The following is a 27,143-nucleotide window of genomic DNA, read 5'->3' as shown; positions in this document are numbered from 1 at the left end:
TTAACACTATTTTAAATTGCAATAGTTGTGAATTAATGATGATAGTAATAAATACACATTATTATGGATTCAATGTCCTTTGTAATCATGATCTTGTGTATTAGACAGGAATTACTCACCATAGTAATAAATTTGTATTATCCATACTAATTTACAATGGTTATAGCAATGATTGTTGTTGTATGTTTACTTTCAACGACCATTGACCATTGTTATAAACATTATCTTGTATTCAGATATACATGAAAACCAATTTTATAAAAAAATTTATGGTACACAATGACAATTCAATACTCCATCATTGTCAGACAAATTCAACAACAATTTTATTATAACTATTGTTGTAAAAGCACACATGGCATCAATTTAAATATAACATTAAAAATCACAGCAAACATCAATTGAATCAACAACTTTCTTTTTAAATAAATTTTTAACTTTAATTAAAACTTTTTTTTATTCAATGATATTATTATTACTACCAAAAATTCTCATTATTCATGATCATTGTTGTTGTCACAGTTGGATAGTTATAACTGATAATTTTGATGGAAATGATAATTTTGATGATGATGATTATATTACTATAACATTGAAAAAAATTTCATAACAATATAAACATTACGTAAAAGTGGTTTTGGAAGTTTTAACTTTATAAATTAATTTATACAATATTTGATTAAAACTAATATAGTGATCAATGATCATCCATCATGTAATAATTTGTTCCAAATTAGACTTAGAAATAATTACAATTTTGAATGTGAAAACAGTTGCACTTTCTTGAAATTAACATTTCACTGTTTTTTTTTAGTTTTAAAAAAGAGAGCCAGAAGAAACAAAAAAATTTGTTGCAGAAGATGGTCCCGATCTTCTAATTAATCATCTTTTGGACTAAATAGAAATCATTAGATCAAATCCCTTGTCCTCTTAAAAAAAATACATTTTGTGTTGCATGTACACTATGGTACCATATTGAGTTTTATACCGATGGATCTACTCCGTACAGTAGTAAAGACGTTGGATGAAGTCGCTCAACGTGATAATAAAGTGTGAAAAAAAATGTTGTGGATAACTCATGCTTCAAAAGACTAATGTACAAGGTGCCAAAAAACTTGAAACACACAAATGAGAGGTGCCAAATAAATTAATAACATGAATGACAAATTTTTTTTTCCTAATATTTGGGTGTGGTTGACCAGTTGTCAACACATGCAGAGCATCATACTATTAATATAATTAATTATTATTTTTTGTTCATTGCTCATGAATTTTATTTACCATTTCTGAGTAAAGTACTTAGGTGTCTTGCTTGTTCAAAAAATTATTATTTTATTAAGAAATCATAAGAGATATTTTTTTTATATCTTCATAAAAAAGAACTTTTCACTCCCCCTCTCAACCGTACAAAAATTTGACATAAATTAATATTCCATAGTGAAAGAAGATAATTTTTTTGCATAGAAAGGAAGAATGGTCCAATAAAGTAGTCAGGTGGATCTGTTGTGTGATTCGGTAGCGTTGCGGTGTGTTGTGGATCACGTTGTAGATCACCATCCAATCCGATCGCCCGACGACTCATCCTAACAAATTTTTCAGAATTGGAATTGGAATCGGAATCAGAATCAGAACCAGAATCGGAATTGGAATCGGAGTGAAACGATGAGGGTGGTGAGTGCATTAATGGTGGCTCGGGTGTTGACGCGGGACCACTCGCTCCCGGTGCTTGGCAACGAAAGCATACCCTTCGGATCGGTGTGGTGGTTCACCTATGCCGGAATCTCGTGTTTGCTCGTCCTATTCGCCGGCATTATGTCCGGTCTTACCCTCGGTCTCATGTCTCTTGGTCTCGTCGACCTCGAGATTCTCGAGCGGAGTGGTTCTCCTGCTGAGAAAGCTCAAGCTGGTACTTTCTCCTTCCTATATCCTTTCCCTCTCGATCTTCGCATTCCACTATACGTTAATCATTTTGCGTCGTATGTATGTATATGCAGCTATTATACTTCCCGTGGTGAAAAAGCAACACCAGCTTCTTGTCACTCTGCTTCTCTGTAATGCTGTTGCCATGGAGGTAATTAGACTGCATTGATTCCTTTTCATGTAATTAATTATCATTTTCACTTATTATGGTAGAAGTTTAAGCTGTTTGATATGACTGGCTTTACGTAGACTGGTTTCATTTCAGTACCATGCTAATTATTTTTTTATTTTGTTTTTTATGTTTCTGAGCATTTCAACTTCTATACGAGTTGTTTCGTCGAGTAAGTTTGTGGGAAGAAATTTGGTACTTTTTTTTGTTTCCATTTTTTACGTATACTTATAGAAAAGTTTATCGCATCGGGGTCCTTTCGAATAAGGATGCCATTGAAAAAACCTTCTTGCAAGTGGGCAACATCATGTTTTAACGAAATATTGGACTGGGAAGATGAGAATAGCTTCTTTCAAATTGCCGTGTTTTTTTTTCCTGGACGTGCCTCTCTAATTTCTTTGTCACGTGAAATGGCTAGTGACTGGTTGTATGCTTATTTATGCTTGATTTGGGTTATGCATACACTTTATTATACTGATTCTTAAATCCTGTCTAACTTTTTACAGCCACTGGCTTTGAAACTTCCAATCTGCAGGCTCTGCCGTTATACCTAGATAAACTATTCAATCAGTTTGTTGCTATCATTCTCTCTGTAACTTTCGTTCTGTTTTTCGGGGAGGTATGTCATTTTACCATCTTTCTGTGGTTCAGTGGTTTAGCCTCTATTTGTATCCAATGAATGACGTAAAGCCCTTTTAATAAAAATAACAATGCCTCTTTGATTTCAGGTTATTCCGCAAGCAATTTGTAGTAGATACGGTCTTGCTGTAGGTGCCAACTTTGCATGGCTAGTGCGGATTTTGATGATTATCTGTTACCCAGTTTCTTATCCTGTTGGAAAGGTATATCTTCCTACGGAGATTGCTCCTTAGTTGTGATAACCTATACAATATAGTTGAGAACAGAATGAAGAAATGGAAATGAGTAATATTATTGGCCTGTGTTTAGGGCTGAAACTCTGAGCGATCGCCCTACAATTATAGCTCTTCACACCAGAAAAACATAGAGCATCAGTTTTTTTCTCATATATCAATGATGGGTTTTATTAAGCCCTCACACGTTTCTTTTCTTCATTAATTGTTGTTCCAGGTTCTGGATTACCTTTTGGGACATAATGAGGCTTTATTTAGGCGAGCTCAGTTGAAAGCCCTTGTTTCCATTCACAGCCAGGAGGTATAAATTAGTAATTGTTTTTCTATAAATTAGAACAAGCCATGTCAAGATTGGGGAAGCTACTCATCGGCCTGTTGGGTGCTTGATTCATATATTTTGAATTTGCTTGTTTAGGCTGGGAAAGGTGGTGAGCTTACACATGACGAAACAACAATTATCAGTGGAGCACTTGATTTGACTGAAAAGGTAGGTGCTGCAATTCACCTGCCACATTCAATGCCAACCTATTCTTAGTGTTTCATTTCGTAGTCCAATACAAATTTGAGTTTATGATGTTCAATGCAAATGAAAATGAAGTTTCTTACCTATTTGAGTTTCAATATATATTGATGATGGTAGAAAGCTTAGATGTGAAGGTTATTTATGTATCTGGTTATTTCTAGTTATCATCTTCTGCTTGGGTTGCTAGGAAGTGTCAATACACAATGTTGCAGGACACCGAATGAAACGTCCTTTTATTAAGTATATCAAAATACCACTCCATGTTGATGCAAATTTGGCCAACAACTTTTAGTGATCTTGTTCCATAACCAAATGCATTCTCATACATACTTTATTTTCTTTATGTTTTAATTTATTATCATTAACTTAACTATCATGCTTCATGATGTTCACTTATATAAGTCACATTTAATATATTCTTTCCCATCTTGCGTTACAAATTATCATCAACTTAACTATCAGCTTGTATTTTAATTTGTGTCTTTGGACAGACTGCTGAGGAGGCTATGACTCCTATTGAATCAACATTTTCTTTGGATGTTAATTCAAAATTGGATTGGTAACTTTTCTTAATTTCTTGGTCATTATTCTTTAGCAGGTGACAAATAGGTGATTGAATTTATTTTGCTAGCGACTTTCTCTTTTTGATGATGAATTCAACTGTTTTTACTTTTTAACCTTTGTGGCGAATATTTCTTTTTCAACTTCTCCAAGTGCAGAAAGATTTCTCTAGTTATTTCCCACTAAACTATTGGGACGTAACATTGCTTGCATGTTTGAAGTAAAATTCTTGGTTAAAAGATACAAAAGCATGTGTAAAGAGCAGAATCATCATTGTTTTCTCCCCTCTTTTATTTTTTCCTTAATTTGTTTTAATGGTGCCAATCATAAATCAGGGAAGCAATGGGAAAAATTCTTGCTCGCGGGCACAGTAGAGTTCCTGTCTATTCTGGAAATCCAAAGAATATTATTGGACTTCTACTGGTGTGTGTTTTTCCAAGCTTTTTTACTTTAACATTTTCCCATTTATTTATTTCTTGGGCTCTTTCTTCACATCATTTCTACTTAAATTAGGTCAAAAGTCTTCTTACTGTAAGACCAGAAACAGAGACACCTGTCAGTGCCGTATCCATCCGGAGAATTCCACGGTGTGCTTGCCTTTATTAATTTACTTTTTGTGTTGTTTTCTTTCAAATTAGTTGTGTAATATCCAAAGTTCGTGTATGGGTTTATGTGTACAGGGTTCCATCATATATGCCTCTCTATGATATACTTAACGAGTTCCAAAAGGGCAGTAGTCATATGGCTGCTGTTGTTAAGGCTAGGGTAAAAGGCAAAGAAACTCCACAAATAATTGATGAGGAGAAAAATGAAGAAAACAAAAGCACTGATGGGGATTCACAGTTGACCGCTCCATTGCTACAGAAGCAGGATGCAAAATCAGGAGGTGTTATTGTTGACATTGTCATGCCTTCAAAGCCTTCCAACAATAATAAACTGACTGGTTTTCAACGTAATGATGGCACAACAAATGGTCTCGCTGCAGAAAGTATTGAAGATGGTGAAGTGATTGGCATTATCACTTTGGAAGATGTATTTGAAGAACTTCTGCAAGTAAATATCTGTTTTCTGAGAAATAGCTCCCTATCTGTCCAGTGTACTTTTTCCAACCCTTAAAACTGATTATTGTACTTCTTCGTTATAGGAGGAAATTGTTGATGAGACAGATGAATATGTTGATGTCCATAAGAGGTAATAGAATACATAATTTCAAAGATTAGGTAGCAAAGAGACATGAAGCTACTGTAAATCTGAATTTTGATGTACATAAATTTTATTTTGCAGAATACGTGTTGCTGCAGCTGCAGCTGCTTCTTCAGTGGCCCGAGCTCCATCATCACGAAGGTTGACTAAGGGAACAGTAAGTGATTTATTATAACTCATTTTATCTTCTTATAATGTGTTTCTTGTCCACCACAGTTGCTAAATAAAATCGATATTTTCCTTTCCTCGAGCTGAGGAAATGGTTCCTTTTTGGGGTAAGGTCCTGAATTTTCAGGTTACTCTGCATGGTTTAGTATTCTGTATTTTAGATAATATGTATGATATTTTATGAATTTAGGGACGTGGATTTAAAGAACTTGTATCTTAGTCTAAGTAGCATCTCTCCTGCTAAAAGTATCAAGTTTAAATTGGGAGAGAACAATCTTTGAGAATTTGATACTATATGAGGGAGTCAAGGATGAAATTATAGGATTTCAGAACTGTTTTTATGACTCTAACAATAGGTTTCAGAGACAAATTACTAGTCTCATCATATTCATATTCCATTTAATTAATTTTTCAAGATTTACCTTTTAGTCATAGCTTTTTCCCATAGTTTGAGTGCTTAAATATTATTGGTTACCCATGCCTCAATGTCTTGCGACTGACTGTTTTCTTATTCTAGTGTGAAAAAGATGTATTAATTATTGGTGTTCATTATATTATAAAAGTGCTGGGTCTACTAAATTGTTTTGGTTTTGTTTCTTCGTTATAGTGAAATGCACAATAGCTTAAATCCTGAACTAGTTATTTTTCTTTAAGATTTTTTTTTTTCACTTTTCCAAAGAGCAATGTTAATTGGATATTTGTGTCACAGTTCCATGTCGTGTTTGGTGGATAAGTGCCTCCTGGCCAACTAAAATGAACATTTTATATTGTTTATATTGACAATTTAAACAAGCTCTATGGATCAGTGGAAATGGTCCTTGTCATGAAACTAGATTCCATCCAGTCTGTGTGCATCATGCCCATTTTCAGTTTTACAATTCATCTTCTTTTCTTCTGGTAACTTTGTTGGAAATAACACAGACACAAAAACTGACTCAAGAAGAAAAATTCATGACCTTAAATATGTACTTAGTTCTCATAAATTTTCTTATATTTTTATTTAGAACTGTTTTGAGGTGACATGCAATGTGACATTGTTTGAATACATGTCATGCCTTTTTAAATTATGATAGGAACTATTTTACCAAATTTAAAATCTATGAAAAACGAAAACTCACATTTTTGTGGAAGACTAATGTAGCTTTATCCAAATCGACATTTAGGCCTTTGAATGACCTGAACAAGTAACTGATTTTACTCTTCGGGTAATCGAATGGCTCCTGTAGCGGGGTCCTATGTTATTTCACTTGGTAATGACTATTTGAGTTGCCTTAAGTTGCAGATCTACCTCCCAACCCCTTTGTAATTTTACGAATCTAAAATTAGTTTCTTTTTCATCAAAGCATAGGATGGGTCGCAAGGCAAGCTTGAAAATTTTTTAGCCAAGGATTTTCTGGGTTCTTTTCTACATCCAGCATGGGTGCTCATTAATTTTTTTCTTTCTGATCTCTGTTTTTTGACCTTCCAGGGAATCCAGGGTAAGCCTGGGCAAACTCCGAGGAAATCTGGGGAGGAAAATGGATTGAATTGGACAAAGCAATGGGGAAATTCGAGTTAGCATCTCAGGATACTGAACCTCTAAAACTGAGGGTCCTTTGTGTGAGCAACATCATGAGAAAGAGGCCCACGAGTTCTTCAGTCATCTGTCATGTGACATATAAATAACTTTCCTTTTGGAAGGGTTTAAACGGATATATTGCTATTATATAGTTCAAGGTCATTAAATCTTGTGCTTCGTGCATATCTACTACTCCAAAAATGCTTCTTTTACCAAAAAGAAAAGTGTTTGTAGGACAAAATATTTGGTTCTTTAAATTGGTCTTGGGATGGCGAACAAAATTATTCAGGGTGTTTTTGATTGGTGAAAATAAAATAAGATAAAAAAGTGAAATTTGAATTGAAGAGAAAATAAGTAAAGGATAAACTTAAATTTGTAATTCTCGAAGTCAATATTTTTCTTGCTTTTCCTTTCACTTTTTTTGTCAATTATGTATACGTATTACTTATGTTCTCTCCCTCTCCCTACTTTGTTTATCCATTTTATCTATGCCACTTTTATTCTCTGTTTATTTCTTGAGTCATTTCTTTTTAATCTAATTAACAAAATGAAATTTTTGGAGTGATTATTTATTTTTAAATTTTAATTTCAATATTAGCTTTAAAATGACTTTATAGTAATTATTTGAATAAATAAGTTTTGGTTCCTATAAAACACTAACATTCAATTTTTATAATAGGTTTTTTCTATGTTTATTCTGTTCTGATATACCTTTATTACTTACAATTAGTCCCATGTGAGGCTAAACTTTTGTCTGATTGTTAAATTATTTTTCAGTCCATCTGAAGACTAATTATGGACAACAAAAATAAGAACGTTTATCGGGATGGGAATTCAAAATCTGAAATTTCGGAAGATGAAAAGTTATTTAATTTTTTGGGTAGATAGTTCATGAATAGTAATATATTTCATTTTCAATAATTACGGTTGTTGTATAAATTTTTTAATTTTGTTTAAACTCCCTTACAATTAAAGTGAGTGAATAAATATGTATAAGATTTAGTAATTATCACGTGCATTTATGAAAAGAATAATTATAATTAATATGTAATTAGTTTTGAAAAGAATCTTTAACTTTATATATATCTTTTCAATAAATTTGAAATTCGTTGTAAATACACCTAACAATTATTATCAATCATTATCAATCAAATCCGAACTTAATTATATAAGTCATGAACAAATTCAAATAAAATAATATAATTAGAGTTTTATACTAAAAATAAAATGTGTAAACAATTATCATACCCTGATTTTTGTTCAATGTAAAAGGAAGACGAGCGAGTGTTTTTTCTTTTATCAATGTAGCATGAAATTGGGAAGAGTGGTGACGAAGGGTGCTTATCCGTGGTAGATAAATGATAAAAGACACAGTTTATATCTCAATAGAACATCTTAAATTTTGTCTTTCCGTCGTGTGTCGATGTCGATAAATCTACCATGTCTACGGCTAATTCCTTTCAACTATCTTCCTCCTTTCCCTCCAAAATATTTCATGAAAATTTTAGCATTTATATCTAGAATGATTACTTATACATGTAAATTATTTGATACTATTTTTAATCCAAAATCTTAAAACAATAATTTTATGAATCTTTTATTTTTATATAATATTTAATTTTGTCTATTTTATCTGATATAATATTTTGACTTACAATTACACTATTTCTAACACTGATTTCTTGTCAGATACCATGTGTTTTTCGCTTGGATTTTGAAACTAACTTAATCTTGAATTAATGTAATCCAAGTTAATTGAACGTTCAGAACTAAATTTTTGTTCTAAATGATGAATTAGTTCACCAATATGCTTATATATTACAGTTCTTCACCATGGCTGAAAATGAAGCTATCACCTGGTCAACAACTGATTGGTCTTAATGTGTGGGTGAAGAAGTGTTTGGTTGGAATAAGACCAACATAATCGGACATATATGATAGTAATTATATAGCTCAAAAAGGAAAATAAGAAAACATCAGACAAGGATAGAGATCATACGTACCCAAAAAAAAAAAAGAGATTTTGTCAAACACGTGAGAATTATCTATTGATCTTAATTGCATAAGTTTTTTCTCGCCAATGAAAAGAAAACTTAGAATTGTAGGCCAAAAGAGTGAAACAAGACTAGAACAAAATCCAGTAACTCTACATATATTTATAAACAACTGAATTTCTGGGTTCCTCCACAGTTGGCAAAGAAGTAACAAAGCAGAACAACTTGGTGGAGCAAATCTCGTGGCAGAGACTGTGTAATTGAAGCCTTGCAGCCACTCTGCGTCTACATAGAACATAATAAAAAAAAAAAAAAAAACTCGTTGTATTCTGAAATCTATGTTCTTCACCTATTTCTAAGGCAGCAGAGTCAAAACCTGTCTTCACACCTCATAAGAAACACCGTGCATCTCCAGATGATATAAAATCTAGTTTTCTGCTCCCTGAAGTGCCTTGAACAGCGTTGCATTAACCCCCCAGACTTCGGAACTGATAAGGATTGTCTTGCCATGGTACGAAACAAAGGTCTAAAGGACACACACGAGAAAGAGTTTTAGTACTTTAGATGTTTGGAACTGAATATAGTACTTCGATTTTGTAGCCCTTATGGAACCAGAACTAGTTGTTATTATATATATAGAAGGTTGAAAATAATGTGGTAGATGGCATAGCAGGTGACATGGGTGGTCCCTGAAAAGAATGGAAGATGACAAAGCACTCTCTATCACACTGTCTCCCTGCCAAATCACTAAACAACTCATCATCTCATCCTAACAGTAGTGTCCAACCCTGTCTGTTCAAACCCTATATATTATCTACCTTTCTAACTCCACGCATAGTATATTCCCAAAGAAAACGCATTTGTGCCTCAATTTCAGGTTCTCTTGTATGGATTCTCCTCGATAATATCGATAATAATGAACCAAAATATTTTACTTTATCATAAAGTTAGCCAATCACACCTTGTGATACAGAACAGATCTTTAGCTTGTTTCGATTAGCACCTCATATGTTGCACATTACTGGTGGAAAATAACATGATGCCTTTCACGCAACAGAATGTTGTGATTGATTATCAGCTTTTTAACTCATCACGTAACAGTGTCTAGGAGTGAAAATTTTATATCATTTTTTTGTATTTACGTACAACGTAACCAAAATAAGCAACTTAGGAGGTTCCAAGCGTACATGTAATAGACATTGACTTCTATTCATTTACTGTTAACCACTGGAATGGGATTATTTTCAGACACAAAAAAAGAATTACACTCCATAGATGATAACTATTAACTACACAATTTCATTGAATGCTAATGTGTAAGGGTCAAAAGCATTGAGCTAAGAGTACTTATGCCAATTTAGAAGCATAGAGACACAGACCCTCATAATGTAAAACTTCCCTCTTTGTTGCCTTGCCATTCTCCTAAACTTGGAAAATCTTCTTCTAACCATGTTTCCCATTTTGAAGCTGAAACTGCAGTTGTACATGTAGCTCCTCCAACGCAGGCACAATTTATTGAAGATAAAATCCTACGTGGCAGGAGGGTGAAATGGATTTGGAGTTGCACGCGCTCATGTTAAGGCTCCACTTGTACTTGAGTTTCACATCAAAGTCACGTGCCTTCTCTTTCCAAATTCAACTGAGACGCTAAGTTTTTAGTTAAATCATGCCGGCCATCAGTGATTGTCGCTTCCCTGAAAGTGATTAGCAAGTACAAAAACACCAGCCTTATCTCAAATAGTGTGGCTAAAGCGAACATCTTATCCCCTCAAACAGAGAACCCTCTTTAGCTTTCTTCATCACCAACCAGTTCAAACGAGAGACACAAGTGAAAGGCCATGATTTTCACTTGACCCTTGTGGGGTGAACCCAACAAAAACTCACCACAACTTCAACATCACTCCTTCTTCCAAGACCTTTATTTGTTCTACTTAAGATGGGGTTCAGCATGTGACTTACAAGCTTGTCAAATAATGTCTTAACGTTTCTAAAAAAGGATTGGCGCTGAAAGGCTCCCACAGTCACACATCTTATCTTTAAGCATAAAAAGTGTGAAAGATAAGATCTTTGCATGCATAACTAATCTTTGTGGACCTTTGGGATTAGTCTAAAGATATCCAACTAAAAAATGGGACCTAGTAAAATTGTGAAGAAGAAATTTGAGTCACTCAGAGACCAATGAGGGTGACACAGATGGAAGGCACTTGCGGAAGAGTGAAGATTAAACTGGGGACATGTTACTTCAAGTGTTGTGGTTTTGTTCTGTTTTTGGTCAGAAATGTGAGAAAAGAAAGTTCCAGGCTGGTGGGGAGTCCTACTGTGACTACTATCTGTTGTCTTTTAAAGAACAGTGATGGACAAAGTTAGGTGATCTGTGTAGTTCAGGATGTGACTAACTCACACTACACAGGACCGTTGTGGCAACATTCCCTTTAGGGAAACACAGAGTATGTGTTCAAATTATGCGTGCAGAAAAGCCGGTGGAACAAGAGATATCAGAGAGATAAATGCTTATCTGATCGTGGTTACCAAATATGAGGTCTCCATTTCAAATTGGAACCTGAAGAACATGACAAATCACAGCTGAATTATTCGGCATGAGTGAATAGCAGAACACTAAGTTGAGTTGTAAAGGCCAAAGTAGCTTTTCAACTTCACCATAAACCTCAACAATTCCTATATTTCTCAGGGAATATTGGTAAAGGAAATGGATAGTAACCTTCTATTGTTTTAGCTCATCTGATTAGAAGATCATGTCAATTATAAATAACATTGATTCGTAATATTTAACTGTATATAAACTTTATTTTATGGAAAATAATTTTTTAACTATTAAATTTTGAGAATTTTTTTTGCGATCTTAGTTTGTATTTTCTAATTGATTTTTCATTTTTTTATTTTCTCATTCTCAATATTTCAAAACTACTTAAAATATGATACCTTATGTTATAAGATAAAGTTATCAAAATTTAGTAATCAAAATATCATTGTCCTTATTTTATATATTAATTTTGTAGAGTTGAGTTAAATTTAAAGTCTATCTCTCTTAATGTATGTAAGTGATAACTAAGGGTGACAAAATGGGTTGAGTCCAACAGGCCAGCTCATCAGCCCATGTTAAAAGGGACGAGTTGGGTTGAAGATTTCAACCTGTCAACCCGTTTTGGCTCGTCTTGTCCAACCTGTCAACTTGACGGGCCAAAATACGGACTAGCCCATCCTGACCCGTTGATCCGTTTTAAAAAAAATAAAAAAAATAAAAGTAATTAAAAAGATTAACTTTTTATATGATATTTTTTAAATATGTAAATATATAATGGTATTATAATTTAAATCATTAACACCTACAAATTAAGTTTCAATTATTAGTTATAATTAAATAATTTAATATGTAAATTTAATGTTATTTTAATTTATCTAATTAAAAACATTAACTAATCAATTAAAAATTTTTAAAATATTTTATTTGATTAAATATGTTTTTAACAATAATTTACATGTAAATATAAACAAATTTTAAAAATAAAAAAATAAAAAATAAATTAAAAAAGTTTTAAAAAAAATTAAAAAAAAGAAAAGAAAAAAAAGTGGACGGGCTAGTTCGGCCAAACCCATTAGCCCGTTCAATACAGGATGGGTTGTGATTGTTGGTTCGTTTTTGTTTGACGGGCCAGCCCAACCCAATTCATTTTTTACAGGCACAGATAAATCCGATTAAAATAGAGTGGATTGCCTCGTTTTGTCACCCTACTGGTTACCTATTAACCAAGTGAATTATATTTTGGAAATTTGAGAAATTGATGGTTGCACAGACTGTAAGAAGAGACTCAGTGGGCCAAATTTGACAGCTCTGAAGTTGAGCATGTGTGATGGAAGGAGGGGCAATGCATGAATTAGAGAGTGAGGCCAGCACATGAAAATCATGCACAGTGTATTTGTGAGAGACAATGTTTATTGGCATTTTTAATTTTCAACGCAACTTTTTGAAGGTTTGAAATTTTGGGGGACACAAGTGTGAAAGTTTAGTAGTTGATTACTTTGGATCCATGTAGCCACATGCAGAGATTAATTTTTGATGAATAATAATTGAAGTGAAGCAGCTGCAGTGTAGGATGTGCTAAATCATGACTTGTTCCTTTCTCTTTTTATCATATCTCTTGCTTTGTGGAAAAATCTTGTACAGGATTCCAAGGCCTTTTTTTTCTTTTTAGACTTAAACAAAAATGTTTCTATATATTTAAGATAATGAAGATGCAAATCAAAGTATCTTATTTGTCTTGTTGATACTAAACATTTCAAGATAAAGTTGTATTATTTGAGAAAACAGTAAAAGGTTAGGAAAATTAAACTCCTTTATTCAGGGACAGAATCATGATCTAGAAGATTGGGGCAAAATTCAATCTAACGTGCAAATTTCATTATTCATGCAAAATATTTGAATTTTTCAAAATAACCAAAGACTATAGACTAGAGGATATATTCTTGTAAAGTGTATAATTTTTTTTTTCTAGATTCAATATTACAAATAAAAATCACCAATTTTAATTGTCTTTTATAAAGATATTATAAAAATAGCGTTTTGTAAACCATATTTTTTCTCAAAAATTTCTTGTTAGTTATACTCTAAAATTTAACTAGATTATAATGAATTATATTACTCATAAAATAATTTTTTGGACAATAACCAACAACTATTAATGAATATTTTTTTGTTGGCAAAAATAGAAATGAAAGAAGAAAAATCCGTGTTTTAACCACGACTCTAACTCTAAAAATAAATTAGCGTAAACATTTTATATCTGATTTATTTTTTTAATATGTTAGTTTGTGGTATTTTTACCTTTATTTAATTTTGTTAACTTGATAGTAATAATGTTACATGTTAGTATTTTTATCATATGTTAACGTCTGTCAAGGTAAGGTATTCACACAAAAGTGTCTTGTATTCAATTTAATTTTATAATTAATATTTTTGATTCAATTTAACTCTTTTATTTTAATATTTTAATTGAATTAGGTTTTACTTTTATTTTTCATTTTAAATGAAAAAATATTTATTTTAAAAATATAAATATAAAGTGATACTTATAATTTTTTAACGTAACCAATGTAAAGTGACACTTGTCACATTTACATTTTTAATATTTTTAAAAAGATGTAAGTTTAAAATAGACATGTTTTTATTGAAACTAAAAATTTTAAAAATAAAATTAATTTTAATATTTAAATGTAAGTAATTTAATGTATAAATTTTAAAAAAAATATTTTAAAAAATATATATAAATTGTAATTAAAATTATATATTTTAAGTTATAAGTAAAAATATATGTTACATAGCATATATTAAAAAAATTAATAAAATAAAATAAAAAATACTATGAATTAACATATATAATACATTTGTACATATATGATATTAATGTTAATATAATGAAAAAAATCAAATTAAAACATTTGTAAGAAAAAGAGGACTTGATTGAAAAATAAATAAAGAAGCATAAAATCATCATACTTATTTTTTTTTATATATTTTGTTATTATTTGTTTTCGGGATTAAATTTCATCGCATAGAAAATTACCACCTATGTATTCCGTTATCAAAATTTAATTGAAAATCAACCATTAAATATTCACATAACACACCCATAAAATTGATAACTCCAGCCTTCAAAGGATATTAGACTAAATTATTATCTTGATAGGGTTTATGTTTTTCTTTTTAAATTTAAAATCAGAAAAATATGATAACATAATTGATCAATCTCAATCCAACATGATTAAAGGTAGATTAAATTAAATTTAATCTAATAAAAAGAATAATAAATTCATTTCAATTCAAGAAATTTTAATTGAATTGAATGATATAATTCCACCTCCATCTAACCTAACCCAATTCATGAAACCAATAATTTGTTGTACTAAATAATATATATATATATATATATATATATATATATATATATATATATATATTTATTTATTTATTTATTGGGTTCACTTCTAAGGAACATGGACTCCGAACACAGAAAAGGGTTTAGCATAAATTGGATGCATAACCCAAATCCCAATAGTTTCTGAGTGGGCTTGCAAGTGTAAAAAATAGATTATCTTGAAAGAGTGAAAATTTAAATGTTTAAATGCAAGAATGATAATTAAGTAATGTACAAATTGTATTTTTTTTATATCTTGAATTAGTTTAGATAAATTACTTGATTTATTAACTTAATTAAAGTTTTGAAATAATTTTTTTTAAAATGTTATATATATTTTTAATTAAATTGACACTTAAAAAATTACAATTCAATAAAAAAATCTTTATCTAGCTTAATGAACTCAATTCAACCCTGTATGCACTCAAGATATAGACTGAATGCAAAAGCTCAAGCCCTGCATTTTTTAAATAAAATGAATAAGAAAATTAACTAATTTGTACTAACCTAACTCTACAAGATACCTAAAATCATATTATATATATACAACATACAAACATACTCATAATTACCATTTATCTTCTCTTCTCCACCGTTCATGAATTTTACATTATTTGGTCAAAATATCGTAATTATATATTATCCTGCACATGTCATAAATACTTATTCTGTAATTATATTGTATAGCAACAACTTTTTAAAAGGGAAGATTATATTTGTCTAGCATATAATTTCACATATTTTATGTGTATCATATGGGAAAGAATCCTTGTCGGCATGTTTTCAGGAACCTTCTTGAAATAATTGATATAGTTTGTGCGAACACGAAAACTTATACATTATGTTTTCGAGATTTTGTGTATTTGCTGAAAAAATATCTCAAAATATCTATATCAAAGTTTTTGTCTTCGTTATTTCCAGTTAAGTAAATAAAACTAAATATTAAAAAAACCCAAAGCAAATTTATATGAACGTGGTAGTTAAGAATGATGGACTTTATATTTAACACAAAAACTCTATCACAGTGATTAAAATAAAAATAGATAAGTTAAAAAAAAATTATTACCTCATACTTTCTATTAAAATTTTTAATAATACATTTTTAGAGGTAAGAGAATATTGTTATACTTTTTAAGGATATGATAATCAATGCTAAATATAAAAAGGAGAGTTAATTTGAAAATTTAAGTGTAAAGTAAAGAAACAAGAACAACAGCAAATTAAAATACTCAACTAATTCTGTATATTTTCTTGCAAATTGACGAAAAAGTCGCATTACTATTCCTAATAAATTATATATTGAAAAAGTAAAATTTGAATTTAATATATGTAAATAATTAATTATAAATTATAAAAACATTCCATATATGAAATATATTTTTCTTTCTTAAATTATTCATATTATTAAACCTGACAATATGGTGACTAAATTTATTGCTGGATAAATTATGTAAATAAGTTAGATAAAATTTTATTTGATATTTCTTTAATTTTATATAGTTTTTAAATTATACAATCACATAATATCATATACACTATTTTTTGTCATTTTTTTGTGTGTAATTAGATTGATTGAGGAAATTTAGATGAAGGTTTGTGTCAATAACATAACATTTAATATTGGTTTCTTTTATAAGGGACAAAATCTGATTTTTTTTTTCATTTTTCTTCATAATTCATTACCAATAATAAACAGTGTAAAATCCACACCTTTCGCTAGACAATAAACACAAAAGAAAAATCAGATTTTCAACCCTAACGAAAACAAATGAAGAATTTTGGTTGTATTGGGTTCTTGAATAAGCTTTTAATTTTACTCTTCAGGGTTCAGAGATGAGGTGGCGCTGCCTTTCTGGAACAACATAGTACACATCATCACCGATCCCTTTTTAATCTGTTACTGTGCTTACTTGTTGAACAAGCAAAAAACATAACAGATAAACAAGTGATTAAATAATAAGAGCTTTTTCCAAATTGTTTTTTTCCCTTTCAAAATTAGCTTTGTCTTTCTTTCTTTATTTTAATTTTCATACATACAAGTCATTGCTTGCGTTGCTTATACCACGTTTCTATTAAAATTAAAAGAAATAATGTCTATCCTGTTAAAAAAATGAAGGATCATTACGTATTAAGAGATATTGTTATATATTGTTTAAATTAAAGCTTCTTATTCTTTCTTCCTAAGCATTCATGTTCATTTAATATTTTAAACAAGTATTTAAATAATAAATTAATTAAAGTTTTTCTTTTTTATTTAAATGAATCACTCCATTGGAAAAGTTATAGCTTGGAACTTAAAGTGGTTAACTAAAAAAATTTATAATGAAGTTTAAACAAAATTATATTTTTTTACCGTCCTAAAAACTATTGGTATTTTCTATCGGTCATAGATTGTAGAGATCAACCATGAATGAGATATGAGTTGTTCATAAGAAAATGATAATTTAACAAAATCTTTTTCTATAAACTTTGACAAATTATCTATTTAAGTAAAAAAGTATCACTTTATCTTTTCATTTTAGCTAAAAAATTAATATATTTTAATTCTATTTATGGAAACTTTGTTTAATTTGTCAAAATAAAAGTTTGTTAATTTTTTTTTTTCATATGAAATCATATCACTTCACTTTGTCATTCCTACTCAATCTAAAATTTTTAACTCATTGCTAGCAAAAACGAAATATGTCAATATTTATTTAACTGGACAAATTATTGTCTAATACAAAATAATATTTTGTAATCACTTTCTTTTTATCTTATTTTGCACATTGGTAGAATACTCTCCAAATGCCTTCTACAATTTAATTTAGGTTGAATTATTATTTTGTTCTCACTGTAATTCTTATTTTTTTTTTCAATTTAGTTTCTATTTTATTCAAGCAATTTTAATGGTTTTATTTATTAAATTAATATTGATACTATTTAGAAGGTGACACTCTTTGGTGAGGAGGGAGAGAAATGAAATTAGGGACGGAGACTTGGATAGATGTGGTTGGCAAGGTAGAGAACTTTGTGAAAAGGAATTTCATGGTTGAAAGATTGTGCATGATTAAGGTTTTGTCAGGGAGTGAGAACTTAGTTTCCACCAACAGTACACGACGGTTACCAGGAGGAAGAGGGAGATGTTTCCGATAGCCACACTTGCGCGAGAGCGTAAAGAGAGAAGGGATGGCTGCATTCGCCACTGTGACGATTACAGAGGTTCCAGATTTGATGAAGGTGACCATCAAGTTGCCTATTTTTGAATGTATCTAAGATTTTGAATTTTGGTGCTATGAAGCTTTGGTTTATCTAAAGAAACTGTAACATTATTTGTTACCAATAATATTTTATATTTTTTTATAAAGTGTAAAAATAAAATTAGTATATAATTTTAAATCAAAACAAAATACAAATAATTTTGGAATGAAAAATATATTTAATCCAAAAGTATATTATACACAAAGTGAGTAACATATATATGCTTTCATCAAGAAAAGTAAGAAATGGTTTCAACAAGAAACTATTCCCCGAAAACACAAACAAATGAAATAATTCCCACATTCACAAACAAAAACAACATTGCTGGTGACTTAACCAATCTCAATCCTAATCAAAAGAGAAGCTATACTGTACACCCACACACCCAACCACTAATCACAAATTAACCAACTTTCATTTCATCACTCGCTATTATCTACCTTTCCATATGATTTTGAGGAAAGACTTTGCCGAGGTGAATAAAGCTTTTGCTGTTGTTGTCAAAGGCGACGCTCTTTTGGGACTCAACGTCGTATTTTGACTCTTCATCCTCGATCCCGAGGGAAAAATACTGCACCTTCTCCCCATAAACTTTGACCAAAACCAAGTACAAAGAAACCGAAAAAACGGTGACACCAATGATGAACCAACTGAACTCAATATTTACGAGTGAGTTGGCGCGGTGAAGTGCCTCGTGGGAAGAGCATCTAACCACCATGTGACCCTCCTCGTCGTTCATGTAACAACCTTTGGGTATGAGTGAAGGTGTCCAAAGCATGAAGCCCATCACAATTAACCACAGCCCCTGGAACAAAATGCTGACGGAGCGGACGAAGTTCACGATGAAACTTTCGGGGAATCCGATTCCAATGATTGTGGTGGAGAGTGAAACAAAGACCAAAAGCTGTAACAAGAGATGGTATTGGCCTTCCGGGCCCATGTGGTCGGCGGAGTGGAGGTGGAAGAGAAGCAGTTGTTGAGCAAATGCTACGGCCCCAAGAAACTGGGTGAGAACGAATTGGGCCTGGGCTTGGGAACGGTCGAGGATGATGGAAGAAGCTGCGTAGAGGAAGAAGGTGATGGAGATGGAAGAGTGTTCGAAGTTGTGGAGATGGTTGGAGGGAATGGTTCCATCTGGGTCAAGAGGTTGGTGCCGATCTGGGCCAATGAAGAGTTCCATTGAAACGGAGGCTGTGCAGCCTACCATGATGAGCACCAACTCTAGGTATCTAAACCTGGAAGATGGGAACCATGATGGGCCCTTGTAGGACTTTGGGTTAAGGGCATGGAGCTTGATGTGGTTGAAGAGGTGCCACAAACCTATCAACATGAAACCAAAACCTGGAGCTACATGTCCCACCAGAGTGCCCATGATTAATTACGAACTAGAAGAATAATGTTTTATGTATGAGAACACAGAAACAGTTTGGTAAGGGAGACAAACTATGTTGTTGATGTTGTGACGAGGTAGAAGGAGAAAGGGAGAGAGGTGAGTGGTGTTGTGTTTGGAGTTGGGTTTTGTTGTATTTAAATGTCCTACTCTGCGTTAACTTCCTGGAATAATCTTTAGTTTTACTTCAATTTTTTCAAGTCCGACCACACGAGCTGACATGAATCTTCAGAGTTGCCTTTCTGGAACAACATAGTACACATATCACCAACTCCTTCTAATCTCTGTTCTTGTGTTTACTTTGTTGAACAAACGAATAGCATATGTGATAAATAAGTGATTAAATAATCACAGCTTTCATGATTTCTCATTCTCTCTCCACTTCTTTAATAAGCCAAACTCTTGCTTTATTTCCCTTTCAAAATTAGCTTTTGCTTTCTTTATTTACTTTACTTTTCATACACAAGTCACTGCTTGCGACGCTTACACCACAATTCAGTTAATAAAAAAAAATTCAAAATTGATAGAAATAAAGTCTAGCGAGTTAAAAAATGGAGGATCATTACGTATTAAGAAATATTGTTTAAAGCTTGTTATTCTTTCTTACTGATTCATTTAATATTCTAAACGAGCATTTAAACAATAGTTGTGTTTTACGCTACTATGACCAACATGTGTGGCAAAGTATTAAAATCGTATATATTTCTGTGTTAAAGTGACAGTTAAAATTGTCGTTACTTGCGGTGTTTCGCCTATTTAACTGTTACTTATAAGAACAAATTATGTGATGGTGGTGATGGTGTTTTTTTATATCGTACAATTATGTAATTAGTTGTAATCTTAACGTATGACATGTAAGTAAGCCATGATGGAAGGTGTTTAATATTCAAACATAATATCATCTTGAAAATGATTCCGTGTGCATGTGATTAAAATAAAAGATTGAATCGTATACGCTGGCTGCTCATGGAAACTTGAAAGGAAGACGACACTGAATATTTTTCATATTTTGGTGTCTTTGTTTGGATTTATTTCACGAAACTACGTGATTCCTGAAGGAGAGTGTTCACATTTAACGATTTGAAACTGCGAAGAAAATTCGAGGTGTTGGTACTATTATAGGTCTCCTTTATCTTTCTTCTTTCTTGAAATTTAGTCTTTACATTCGAAGGTTAATTATATATACGTTCTGACTTTTTTTATGTTTACTATTTGCTTAATTTTCCTTTGGTAAACACAAATAATAGACTGCCATATTTGGCTGACCAATTTGTGTTTGAGAAACGTATAGCGACGTAACATAACATCACCAACACATTCATGAACATGATTCACTGCATTGTTATCAAAACCTAGTTGTCTCCAAAAGGTCAAATGTCAATCCTTTGTTGATTATCTTACTCATTGACCAGTATGTACATTTCGTAAGAGTTTACGTTAACAAAGAAATTGAAAGCGTGAGGAAGAGAAAAATTAAAATTTATTAGTATTTGACTAGTTTACCGGTTTCTTTCATTGAAAATATTTATTTATTACATTTAATACATATTTTATTTATGTATTTTTAATCAAATTTGATTTTGGTTCTTATGATAACGATATAAAAAATGAAGATGTCTCTTTAATTCAAAATCTTATAATAATATAATTGTGTCTTTATATATTTGTATTTATATATAGTTCCTTATCTAAAATTTAAATTGAACTTAAATTTTTAATATTATCAAAATTAAAAAAATAAAAATTTCACGGTTTGACATCCTATCCTAAAAAAAGTGTAATCAGGTGGTGAAATCTTACTTTGCAAAAAGGGAGTTCTTTTCCGCATCCATCCCATAAATCTCTGTCAAGCTTTTACTCATTCTCAATTCAGGAGAAGGTTTCCGGTTATCATAAATAAAACACAATCATACAGTCAATTCAAACAAAGAGCTTCTCGCCTACAAATGAAAGGAGCTGGTCCAAGTCTTCCTCTTTACTGTTTAGGAGTAACATTGAAGATTCGATACATTTCGTGTCGTCAGGTTGCTACACCTAACCTAGTCTAGTGGGAGTTCACTTAAGGCTCTGAGTATCATGATTGTAAGACAACACGATGTTAACTCCAACTTAACGGAGATGACCAAATTAAACCTTTTTAAATAAATGAGGGACTAAATTGAACCAACAAAAAATAAATAGATCAAATTGAAACCAAAAAATTTAGGAAACTAATTCGGTAATTATACCAAATATGAATACTCATGTGATAAGAGTATTAATAATTAACAATTTTGGCATAAAATGTTTTTTGAATAATAAAAATATTAATAATTTATATTTTCACTTGCTAAAATAGATATAATCATTCAAGTGTTAATGGCAAAAACCGCAGAAAATTGAAGATTCCGTATTAACTTATGATAAAAAATTAATATTGATTAATAAAAAAAAAGACATTTTCTATCTCTGTATATTTAAAAATAATAATAATAATAATAATAATAATAAAAAATAAATAAATAAATTATTTATAGTGTCTAGTGTTCATGTTTTAAGCTATAAATAATTTATATTCGTTTTCTTTATTTTTATAATTTTAAATTATAATTAAAAGTAAACAGAAATATGAAATGAAATATTCATTATACATTCATAGATATAATAATGAAGTGTCAGTTTAGTCTAACATATAATAAAACAATAACTTACAGCAGCACTTTGGTCTAGCACTGCAAATATTACATGTCACTCAATAATAACTAGAAACAAACATATTATTACAACAAATAACCCGAGTAAAGATACCTCCCAGGAATCAATTTTGTGTTCGTGTATAATCATGTTACTGAAAAAAGAAAAAAATACTGGTACATAAAAATCTCGATGCCCAATTCAACATCCCCAGAATAATTGAAGAAGCTGAAACAAACCAATCATGACTAGAAGTCCTCATCAAGCTTGAAAACAAAGTTTTTCCCCGCATCTTGGAGGTTTGACATCACAGAAGCTTTTTGATAATCACCCACCCTTCTCTCGAAAAAGTTAGCCTTCCCTCTGCTCAATCATCACTTATGTCATATACTATGATCAACACCTCAAACCAAGTATAATGCATGCATTTAACACAAACCACCAAGAAAAGTTCCAAACATGTGTTCGCTCAGCAAAAACATCACATGCAGCAAACTAAGAAACAACTATTGAATGTGTATGTTCAGGAGTTAAAATAAAAGAGCATATCCTAAAAGGTTATAAACATGGAATGCAGATACAGGTCACAGCTCATTAAACTTTATGAATAATAGAATAAAAGTACTCACTGCAAAGAGATAAACTCCATCCAATCAAAGGGATTTTCCACATTATACTTTCTTTGGTACCCCAAAGCAACCTGAAAGGTTAAAAGATAAGAAGTTAACCAAAATCAGGAGAAAGAGAAAAAAGAGTGTCAATTCGTATCATACATACCAATAGCCTGTCAGCTACAAATTTTATGTACTGGCTCATCAGTGTTGAGTTCATGCCAATCAATGCACAAGGCAGGGCCTCACAGACAAAACCAGTTTCAATTTCAACAGCTTCGTTTACAAGCTTATGAACTCGATCAGAACTTAGAGGCTTCCGTAACAAACTGCACCAAACAACAATCAACTGACTAGTCATATTTCCTTCCCAAAATGTTGTCAACTCCAAACCAAAATACGAGAATGACAAAGACAACACTACCTGTACAAAAGACAAGCAAAGTCACAGTGAAGGCCCTCATCTCTAGAGATTAGCTCATTTGAGAATGTCAAACCTGGCATCAGTCCTCTCTTTTTAAGCCAGAATATGGAGCAGAAGCTGAAATCAAACCCCAATTTAAGTTACACACAAAGTACATCAACATTGTAACTCACATTAAGAAACAAGGATGTTCTTTCTTGAGAGAACGAACTACCTTCCTGAGAAAAATATCCCTTCAACACATGCAAAAGCAACAAGTCTCTCTGCAAATGAAGTGGAACTGTAGCCCATGCATTGCAATAAGTTATTATAAAGCCATTTCTATCATCTTCCCACTGGAAGATATGAAGCAAAGCCAAGTTAAAGTAACACAATAAGAAAGACCATATATAACTGCAAAACATACAATCTACACGGTTTATGATCACGATTCTGAGGATAAATACATTCCCATTAAATATTAAAGTAAATGGATCAACTTAAAAATTTCATCGCAGGAAACAGACCCTGCATATCAAAGGTAATCCTTTCTTACCCTTTTCATTTTGGTTTCCTTTTTGCAGTAAAAAACAAATAGCAGAATAATTGAGAGAATTAAAGAATAACATTGTTGCTTAAACTGCCCTGTCCTATCTTTTTCTTGAGAGATTGTTCAGAGTGTGAATAGAATTAATAGTCACCTGTGAATCCAACTCAATGCCCATTCAGCCTTCCTTGCAACACAAGGCAAATTTTCAATTGCATTGAATAATCTATATTTCTCTCTTGAATCTTTAATATATGTCTCTAGCAGCAAGCTGTACATTTCTGACAAAAGTAAACCTCGACTCAGGCAACAATCAGACATTACGGAAAGGAAGAGAAGGAATCAACTGCAAAGCTATACCAGAATGAATATTCTCCATTGCTATCTGAAACCCATAAAATGCCCGAGCCTGCCAATAAGCTAAACTATAAGTAAAAGGATCAAGTTCCAACTATATATAGATAGATAGATAGATATATACATAGAGAGAGAGACAGAGAAAACCAAGTCTGTTATAAAAATATGCTATAAAAGAAGATATAGCTTAACGTGTACAGAAGCAGATTACACACTGATTATTCAATCTACAGGTATCTTAAGCAAGTCAGAAGTATATAAACAGAATAAAACTATCACAAACAAAAAACTGCTTTGATAACTTGAACAGAGTTAAAACAGCATTAGCAAAACAAAAACTTAAAACTTTACCTCCGGGATTTGAACATCGCTCAAAAACCTTGCAGCCAAATTCTCCAAGACAATTCCATCAGAAGCAGCAAAAAAAGCCAGGACATGTGTTATGAAGTGCTTCTCAGAGACAGACAAAGTCTCCCAATGTTGTACATCATGGGAGAGATCAACCTCTTCAGCTGTAACCGACTTCCAAGTTAATAAAAGTGAACGATCAAAAGGTTCAATCCAATCAATCTCATGGAAACAACAAAAAAGGTGGTCATATACTTCAATTGAGTCATCACTAGAATCTTAGATCATTGTAAGCAAAAGAACCATCTTCCCGAGCTATTTATGTAATACAAAACACAAATTCGAAAGATCGGTTTTACTTTAAGATGTGCAGTGGACGAAACCCAATACTGTTTCAGTGTTAGTGTTACATGTATCTTTATCGAATCTATTCTCATTCTAAGCATTGATAAGTTCAAAGTACATAACTTCATATTCTACTTTTTTTTTGCTTTTATTAGAAACATAGTCACTAGTATGCAACAAAAGCCAATATTATTATGTTCCTTCATAGAAACAGGTTCAATGTGATTTAATTGCAAATGGAGCTCAAAATATTTAAATAAATGGTAGAAAATTCTGCATAGTTTAAAAATCCTCATTCAAATCAGGAAATTAAAATCCTCCCACTGCAGGTTGGTATAGTCAAACTTGTTCATGAAACTTCTGGTGTTGCGTCTGTCAAACGAACCCGCACATACTTGGCCGACAATAATTACTCGCACGAAAATAAAGAAAACCTCTCCACCTCCCCCATTGATGAAGAAAAAGAAAGATAGAAAGAAAAGGAACATGCCACAAAAATCTGAAAATAAACAAACATCAGAGCCTGCAGAGAAGAAAAGTATTTCATAAGTTCATTGTGAATCCCTCGTCTCTTTCAAATTCCAAACACCAAGTGTGACAAAAAGTACTCATGCAACAGACAAAAAAAGTATATTTTTCAAATGGAACAGTAATTTATAATATCCACTCGCACTTCCCCAGGATCCAGCAAGAGAAAGCCAAGAACACTAAAACGATGGAAATTGAAGAAAGCCATACGAAGGGATTACCCATAATAATACCGATAACATCAATACTGTGTTGAATTCCGGCGCGTGGAAGTCAACGTTACTAAAGCAAAGTAGAGGAATTAGTGGAAATTAAAAGCAGAGCCTTTAGGAACAAGATTACGTTGAAACTTGAAATGAATGAAGTTTACTAAATAATTTGGAAAAGAAGGAGGAAAAGATGCAAGTACCAGTCCAAAAGCTTGCTTCAGCCTTCTTGTACATCTCCCAAATTTGCTTGTAGCGAATGGGGAACATGCAAAACCTCTGGCTTTTCTCCACTAGTATTGGTTCTTGTTCTTTTTCCTGTTCCTGTTCTTGTTCCTCTCTTGGTTTGTATGTTCCATTCTCCAAAGAACCCATTTTTTTTTGGATGAAATAATAGAATTGAAGGAAGAATAAACCCTGCAAAAACCCTTATCAGAAAGCAGAGGACGCTGATCCAAGATGTTTGTTGCTGACACCGAGAAAAAAAGCCCTATAATGATTCGGATTTGCAGTTTTGTTTGTTTCTGCCCATGTTTCACTTTGTTTTAACTGTCAAAGGATACTTCTACACAACGTCTTTCTTTTAGCGGCTACCTTTTTTTCTTCTTTAAATAAAAATAAAAATTTTAATTATTCTTTTACGTCTTGTGATTCCAGTCTTGTTCCTTCAAATTAAAAATGTTATTTTAATATTATAGAGGTTTAAAAAAAAAAAATCTAATCCCTAGACATTAAATATGAACTGCTAAAAGATTGAAAAAAATACAGTCTTTTAAATATAATGTTTAAATACTAAATAATTTTTTAAATCAAATTAACTTCTTTAAATTTAGAAGACCAAAATCAAATTTATTCTAAATTTCTAACTATAAATATAAATACATACAAAATTTATTATGTGTTTTTTATTCACGTTTGCAATAAAAAAACACCTGTACGGTTAAACAGAAACAGGGAAAAATCGGGGTTACGATTTTCTAAATATTAATATAAAAATTAATAAATTTATCATCCATAATAAAATTTGATTCCATATTTTTTTTTTCTTAATTTTATGGATGCAAAAGTATATCTTAAATATGAAAGTGATCCTTACAATATATTTATTTTATTATTTGATCCTTTTTGTTTTATTTATGGTTTGTTAAAAGATGATTTAACAACATAGAGTTAAATCACTAAAACAAAACTTAAAAGTAAAATATCAAAATTAGATAAACTAAAAGGATAAAATTGTAAAAAACAAAATAATTAAATAAATATATTGTAGTGATAATTTAAATATTTAAATTAAAAAATATTAAGTAATTTTGTTATGTAAAATTTACCCATTTTGATAGATAAAATTCACGTATTCTATAGTGTCATATTTTTTCTTATTAAATTCCTAATATCACTATCATATTTATCTATTTTAACATATTTAAATTGTCTCTCTCTCTCTCATTTTGTTTTATTAGAGTACTTAATACATCTTTCTTTCTATCTTTCTTTCTATCTTTCTACTTTTTCAGAAATATTAACATTTTAAAAATGTAAAAAAAAGTCAATTTCTAAACTTTGTTTAAGACTTAATTTTAATGTTACTCAAAAAAGA

The 27,143-nt window shown here is 31.2% G+C and overlaps 3 protein-coding genes across 4 annotated transcripts; 1 reads left to right on the top strand and 2 right to left on the bottom strand.

Annotated features, from left to right (window-relative positions):
- Positions 1-1,419: 1,419 nt before the first annotated feature.
- Positions 1,420-7,255, top strand: LOC114178817 (DUF21 domain-containing protein At4g14240-like). Its single transcript, XM_028064922.2, has 13 exons — positions 1,420-1,906; positions 1,995-2,071; positions 2,625-2,708; positions 2,818-2,931; positions 3,179-3,262; positions 3,377-3,448; positions 3,976-4,043; positions 4,381-4,468; positions 4,559-4,632; positions 4,726-5,098; positions 5,190-5,236; positions 5,330-5,405; positions 6,885-7,255. Exons 1-13 carry the CDS (start codon positions 1,663-1,665, stop codon positions 6,972-6,974), a joined length of 1,491 nt encoding a protein of 496 aa, XP_027920723.2. The 5' UTR covers positions 1,420-1,662; the 3' UTR covers positions 6,975-7,255.
- An 11,038-nt stretch (positions 7,256-18,293) lies between these two features.
- On the bottom strand, positions 18,294-19,862 carry LOC114176839 (uncharacterized). Its single transcript, XM_028062020.2, has one exon. The coding sequence runs from the start codon at positions 19,508-19,510 to the stop codon at positions 18,575-18,577; it is 936 nt and encodes a 311-aa protein (XP_027917821.1). The 5' UTR covers positions 19,511-19,862; the 3' UTR covers positions 18,294-18,574.
- Positions 19,863-22,136: 2,274 nt separating this feature from the next.
- Positions 22,137-26,095, bottom strand: RNR2A (ribonucleotide reductase 2A). 2 transcript variants are annotated; one of them, XM_085670580.1, is made up of 10 exons: positions 25,750-25,891; positions 25,562-25,622; positions 24,471-24,631; positions 24,123-24,171; positions 23,917-24,043; positions 23,451-23,516; positions 23,237-23,353; positions 22,979-23,141; positions 22,831-22,901; positions 22,137-22,564 (listed from the first exon to the last, which is right to left on the bottom strand). In XM_085670580.1, exons 2-10 carry the CDS (start codon positions 25,563-25,565, stop codon positions 22,450-22,452), a joined length of 873 nt encoding a protein of 290 aa, XP_085526706.1. In that variant the 5' UTR covers positions 25,566-25,622; positions 25,750-25,891; the 3' UTR covers positions 22,137-22,449. The 2 variants fall into 2 exon arrangements, with proteins under 2 accessions (XP_085526706.1, XP_027916449.1); XM_028060648.2 differs by lacking the exon at positions 25,562-25,622 and having other exon boundaries at positions 25,750-26,095.
- Between the last annotated feature and the right edge of the window lie 1,048 nt (positions 26,096-27,143).

This window comes from Vigna unguiculata, chromosome 3 (genome assembly GCF_037176805.1).
Source record: "Vigna unguiculata cultivar grain cowpea cultivar isolate G323 ecotype 2 chromosome 3, ASM3717680v1, whole genome shotgun sequence".
NCBI classification, from domain to species: domain Eukaryota; kingdom Viridiplantae; phylum Streptophyta; class Magnoliopsida; order Fabales; family Fabaceae; genus Vigna; species Vigna unguiculata.
The sequence above is the reverse complement of the archived record's forward strand: the minus strand, read 5'-3'. Positions and strand labels throughout refer to the sequence as shown.